This window comes from Epinephelus moara, chromosome 6 (assembly GCF_006386435.1).
Source record: "Epinephelus moara isolate mb chromosome 6, YSFRI_EMoa_1.0, whole genome shotgun sequence".
NCBI classification, from domain to species: domain Eukaryota; kingdom Metazoa; phylum Chordata; class Actinopteri; order Perciformes; family Serranidae; genus Epinephelus; species Epinephelus moara.
Window position 1 is genome coordinate 32,568,681 of NC_065511.1, and position 6,435 is coordinate 32,575,115.

Here is a 6,435-nt window from a genome sequence, read left to right on the forward strand (position 1 = left end):
ATGAGCATAGTTTTTACTCTTGGTGAATGAATAATTTACTAAANACAGCAGCAGCAGAAGTAGATGTTAAACACTGGGAGACTTCTGACAAATACTGATTAAAGTAAAAGTAAAGCTTATTTTAAGTACAATTAAGTTCAACTCGTGTGCTGCATGAGCATAGTTTTTACTCTTGGTGAATGAATAATTTACTAAAATCCAAATTTTTCACGATCACATGAAACCCTGCAGTGTAATACATCAGTGTTTAGAGCAGAGCTCTCTGTTTTTGCCACAACAGGCTGCTGTTGTGTGCTGTGCAGTCTCCGCCTCTCCTGTGGTAGCAATGCCAAAACAATTTTCCACTACAACCCAGTGGTTGTTTGTGTGTGTGTGTGTGTGTGTGTGTGTGTGTCTGTGCAAGAATGCTTGTTTACCTCAAGCTGAGGATTTCACAGAGGAAGTAGCTAAATAGCTCCTCATTCTTTCTCCGCCCGGCTCTTTTAATCTTTTGGTAATTATCTCTGTTTAGTTCAAACATGCACAGAAAATGCAAAGTTGTGTCAAGTGAACAAATCATTCACTTCTTTCATTCGCCTCTGTAACTCAACAAAAAGCATGTGCATCCAGTTATTGCAGCTTGATAAAAACAAGCTTGTTGCCGTTAAGCAGGTCCAGTTGTGCAAGAGTGTGTCATAACCCTGTTGAGTTCATTATAGTTTATGAGCTATGGTTTGGCTGAATGTATCGAAAGGAATGATAGATCCAAACTGGGGCTCAGATCTCTCGGCAGTTGTGTGTTTTGAGCAAGAATGAGCAAGAATAATGCTGCTGCTACCACGCAGCTCGGTTTACAATGAGTTACCGCTGAACAGCAGGAAATGTGAGAAGCTTGGAAACAATGTAATTCAAGTTTGTTCTGTGTATGACTCACTCCTTTTTCTTTCCATCTGTATCTGTTGTTGACAACTGTTGATAATTAGACTGTTTGCAGTGTACTATTAAACACTACCCCTCCTTTTACATGTGCAGGTACAGTTTAACTCCATATACTTGAGCCTGACTACGAGACAATGGGCACCTGGACACAGGTATGCAAAAGGCCCCAGCAACAGACTGTCAGAACAGTGGAAATAGCTACAGTAATGCCACCTGTTGATGTGGACTTCCATTTTGAAACCTTGAGTTCGGCATTTCAGCCGTTGCCATCTTGGCCTTTGTGGAGCCAGATGTGACCATATGTAGATGAGAGGCTGGCGCTGTGGAGGAGCGAGGGGTGGATCTGACTGAGAAGCTGAGGACACCATCAGCAGACAGCCTGTAATCAAAGCAGCCCGCCCTTAAATATGCGTAACTTGAAGCCTTTGTAAAATGTTTGGCTGAGTTATATAAAAATGTATCCCCTACAGTTGTGATGAAGGGGAAATAAGCTATTAAGACCAAAACTGTTTTTGCACCAGGCTGTAAACCTGATTATGTCTGCTGTAAAGTTGGGCATTTCAACATGGTGGTCTAAGGGATTGACCAGCTTCTGGAGCCAGGCTTCAAGTGGCCGTTTAAAGAACTGCAGTTTTTGGCACACACTCTGTGGTGGTTTTGTGTTTGTTTGTGACCACGAAGTGTCTCCTTGTTGTTGTTTTGTGTCTCTTTCAGGTTGTTTTGTGTCTTTTTGTAGTCACTTGGGTCTCTGGAGTATTTTTTTTGTTGCCTTACTGGGGTAATATTTTGTCTGTTTTTGGTTGTTTTGTGGCACTTTGTAGTCTCTCTGTGGTCCTCTGTGTCTCTTTTTAGTTTTGCATGTTGTCGTATTTATTTTGTGTCTTTTTGCAGTTCCTTTGCATCTCTTTGTGGTCATTTTGAGTCTCTTCCTCGTCAGCATTTGTTCATTTGAGTGTCATTTTACAGGTGAATGGAGGCCACTGACGCTTTGGGCCCTCAGGCCTGTGTACGATTCGCCCATTTAGTAATCCATCTATGCATATACTGCAGCAAACTACATCAAAGCACAATTCATAAAAAGTAACTTGTGCTGTACTGAAATTCAGTCACTACTCTTCCTTACTGTTTTTTTCCCCCACTTTATTTCTGTTGAGTTCACCAGAAATTCAGATGTAACAGTGATACCATAGACGATTTTAATTACCTTAACTTTACAAGACACAACACGCAGCTGGGAATACAAATAAATATCAGAGGAGCCATCTGGGTAGGGTGTGTCCTTCTCCCTGCCTGAGGCGTGAACACCCAGTGCTATCTGTTCTATGAAAGTTTTTGCAACCACAATCTGCAATGTCATTCCATACTCCAAAGATAGATTTTGGGCAGAGACTACAACAAGTAACATACTTACTAAAACATGCTTTCATGTTCATTCATGCACACATTCACTACTAGTGTGTTGTCTCTTCTGGTCTATTGGATTAATTAAATGCCTTTGTGGAGTAAAATAGGCGTTAGGGTTAATTCATGTTTACCATTGATGCTTACATTACTTTTGGAACGGCTTTGCTTCTGCATCCAGTAATTAGGGTCCCCTGCACACTACTTATTAACTTCATCTGTGATAGTGGGTTTCCACAGTGGTGTGTTAAGTGCCTGTATCTGGCGGTTTCACGGCATAAAGACTCACATTTCACCATTTTAACTGCCTCGTTTCCACCAAACACTTTCGGTATGATACCTTTGGAACCAAAAGTAACCCTTCAGACGTGTACCTAGACCCTTGGTCCACTTAGTGTTTCCACGGCAAACAGTACTCTTTCATGTGGGCGGAGTTGTTGTCACTCACTGCTCCATCCCGCACTCACTGTATTTCCTCCTTCATCAGTCTGCACCTCAGTTATCGTCCACAGAACGAGGCTGCACGCCAACATTTTCAGAACAAAATAGAACAGGCTGCAGTGAGAGTCTGTCTTGGCGGGATATTTAAAATAGTGGGTTTGTGCATTTAGTCCTTCTCAGGCAAGCTCAGGGGTTTAATGTTGCTGTAGCCCACAGGAACAATGCTCCATGATACTTTTTTCTCCGAGTGAGGATTGGGATATGTGCAGTTCATATAATCTGGTCGAAAATAATATAAATTCTAAACCTCTCATTACTAAAAGTGTATGTGATGCAAGAGAGACAATACCAACTAAAGTATTGATCAAACTGTCACAATAAACTGATGGATTCACATCGCCAAATCATGCATTGAGTAACGTTACAAGTAAATATTCCACCTTAAAAGCTGCTGGCAGTCGGCCCAGTGAATTATTTTTCTCAGACTACAGCTGCTACGAGAGGCAGCAAAACATCCTTTCATACTACAGTTACCTACAGTTTACTAATATATGTAAAACTCTCCACGGTATGAACAGTAGTTACATGAGCCTCAAAACCAGCTACAACTCAGCCCTGAGCAGAGTGACCGTCCGCTACTGAAAAGTCAACGGACTTTGGTGTTCACAGCTCCACCTTTTAGTACCAGATCTGTGTGCTAGTGTTACGCCCCACCCTTAGGCAGCAGCAATAATTACATGTTATTAGAAAAGTGGTATGGACACAATCCAGTTTTTACCTGCTGCCAGAACTTTGCAACGGCCAATATTGTTTACAAGTTGTGCAACTGGGTGTGTGTCTCTTCACGGAAAATGTGATCCTGGTCACAACTACTTTAGCTGGAGCTACCACATAAGCTGTTTTGGTTATTTTGGCAGGTGTTTGTGAGTCTGTCTGTCTTTCTTTGGCAAGATTTTTGTTGAAGCAATAATGTCACAAAAGCTGACAGGTATGTAGCAACAAAACCTTACAAGTGTGAAGTTGCAATCGCCATGACGGACCAGGCCAAAGATGGGTGTGTGTGTGTGTGTGTGTGTGTGTGTGCTTATCTGTCTGGCACAACTGACTGACAAATAAGTGCAATAAGTACGAAAACACGTCAGATAGACCAGCGATCGTTTCCGCTGCCCACGGAGCTCCTTGACCAGCTTCTCGATTTCGGGGCAGTTCACTGTGGCTTCGTCTCCTTTCTGAACATGGCAGCTCCATTGAGCTCTGCTGTCACGAAGCGCCACGAAGCTAGGCACAGAGCGCCCCCTGTCTGAACCATGCGTTCTTACCCAGTAGACTCAAACAAGAGTAATCCCTCTCAATAATCACGTATGGCCCAAAAGAAGTGTGTGTCAGCATATTTTTCTGCAGAGACTCTGCCCTCTGCCTGTGTTTTCTCATTTTCTTCTTATTTTGCCGTGTTTCTCTGACTCTTTTGTGTAGCTCTCTTTGTTAGGGTTATGTGGAGTTTTACATCAGAGTGCCTTCTGTTTTTTGTTCATAATACCTTTTACGCAATAAATCCACTGTGCGTTCAGATTTTGAGAAATTCATTACATGTCAAATGAGATTCTTTCTGATTGAAAAGAAGAGAAGGAGTTAGGTTACTTTCATGCCTTTGTCTTGATTTACCTACATGATGGTCGAACCATTTACACAGACTGTTTATTCAGCTTGAACTGGCTGACAGATCGATATAAATGCTGGTTTCAAACAAATAGATGCAAATAGACAAATAGGCTGTCCGTGGTTTCACATGGATAGATGGACAGAGAGAAAGTAAGAGTCAGACAGAGAGTTGTAATGACTCCCACTGGGGAAAAGATGATACAACAAGGCATCAGGCAAAGGTTTAGCCTGCGGAGGACTTCCAACAATAAGAGTGCATGCTTGTTTTCATCCAAAGCAATGAGATTGAATGCTACTATGCAAGTGATTGTTACAAACAAATGAGGACGGCCATATTGATTTCAACTTTTTATTTATTCTCAGACAGTATTGAAGGGACACTACTGAAAACCAATTCACAGAGACAATAGAAGTAACATTCTGTAGCTTCTGTTGCCAGTGTAGGCAGTGTCGATACTAGTAAATAGTTTCACACATTATGATGGTAATTCTTCAAAGGTTTCATATTCAATCTTATGTTCAGTCTTCATCTTCTTGGCCTCTACCAGTCTTCTCACGGTAGTGGCATTTGGCCATGAAACCCACACACTTAACGAACTCTCTGAAGTTGATCTCTCCATCGCGGTTCCTGTCTATCTTCCCCATGATCTTGGCGCAGTTGGCTGAACTGATCTTAGCCTGGAGAACATAGAATCACAACATGAAATGCATCTGAATGGTGAATAAGAAGCATGATAACAAGTGAGTGTGTTGAGTTTCTTACTTTAATCTCAGGGTTTTCGATTTCTTTCTCCCACAGCTTTGCTAACTCATCCTTGTTTAAGTTTCCATCACCGTTAGCGTGATCCACAAATACATCCACAATGGTTGCAATGGCCTGCTCCAGAGGAGACATAGCTGAACAAAAAGATTGATAGTGATTTTGAGTAATTACTAAAGAAACACATGAGTTAATGCTTTTAAAACACAGAGGATGGACAGAAAATAAAGTCGTTGCCAAGAGTTTTGCAGACACTATGGTGTCAAGTCTTAGAATAATTCTTCTCTCAAGAACTGTAAGTGAGTTTAAATGTACTCATCTGCTCAAATTTGTTTTAAAATTGAGATGTGCAGGGAGTCTATGAACTTTCAGACAGTACTGAAAATCTGTACTCAGGTAAAAGTTAAAATTACCATTTGAAAAAGCTGCTCAAGTAGAAGTGATAGAGTTACCAGTTAATGAATAACTCATCATCTATTCTTGACTTTTTTCAGATTTTGGTATAAAAAGTTTGGCCAGATGTGGTCAGGAATCGTCTCTTGAAGCTGCCTCTTGTTATGGATTTTGCTTTGTCATCATTGCATTGCAGTTAAAAGATAGGTGGTGCTATTTTTGTCTCCAGGCAGGTGCAAACTTGCAGTACAGGTGCTCCTGGCACGCTCTCTCACCTACACCCAATCCTCTCATTCAAAGCAGACTCACTGTAATGACAGTTTGAACAGCAGATGTAGTGATGTAAAAAGCAGATAACTGGCTCAAAAATACAATTTCAAAAAGGAACATGAAAAACACTCGTTCCTTTACGGAAAAACTATTTTTAACTCGTGCATTACTTGTGTTTCTACCCACCCCTCTTTTCACACACAGAACACTTCTGTACTTTTCACAAATTCAGTGTTGCTTTCTGTCAAGACTCACCTCAGAGTTCAGATTCACCAGATGAGGAGAGATCGCGTTGGCTTGGTTCCAGAGGAGACTGATGTCAGACTGAGGGGAAAGTTTCCTTTTATAAGAGTGGACACACAATGTCTGACACATGCAGTTACATACATTTACAAAGAAACACACATGTAGTGATTCATGTACTGGAAATCTAGCCCACTCCCCTCAAACCAGTTTCGCAGGTTCTTTTGTGCCGTACTGTATAGATGGAGCATTTATCATTGCTCAGAAGGTGGACTCATGTTTGTGTTGGCTATTGACAAAATTTTGGATCCGTTGACACTGATGAAATGTGTGTGTATGTTCATGCATTG

General features: G+C 41.3%; 1 protein-coding gene across 1 annotated transcript; it reads right to left on the minus strand.

Moving 5' to 3' along the window:
* Positions 1-4,760: 4,760 nt before the first annotated feature.
* On the minus strand, positions 4,761-6,229 carry LOC126391906 (protein S100-A6-like). The gene is made up of 3 exons (XM_050046909.1): positions 6,098-6,229; positions 5,183-5,316; positions 4,761-5,097 (listed from the first exon to the last, which is right to left on the minus strand). Exons 2-3 carry the CDS (start codon positions 5,312-5,314, stop codon positions 4,939-4,941), a joined length of 291 nt encoding a protein of 96 aa, XP_049902866.1. The 5' UTR covers positions 5,315-5,316; positions 6,098-6,229; the 3' UTR covers positions 4,761-4,938.
* Positions 6,230-6,435: the final 206 nt, after the last annotated feature.

Bases quoted from the DNA above. Each gene is read 5' to 3' on its own strand.
- LOC126391906 (XM_050046909.1), bottom strand. From the start codon at position 5,314: ATGTCTCCTCTGGAGCAGGCCATTGCAACCATTGTGGATGTATTTGTG. The intron at 5,098-5,182 runs GTAAGAAACTCA...TATGTTCTCCAG, and splicing joins TCGAAAACCCTGAGATTAAA to GCTAAGATCAGTTCAGCCAA.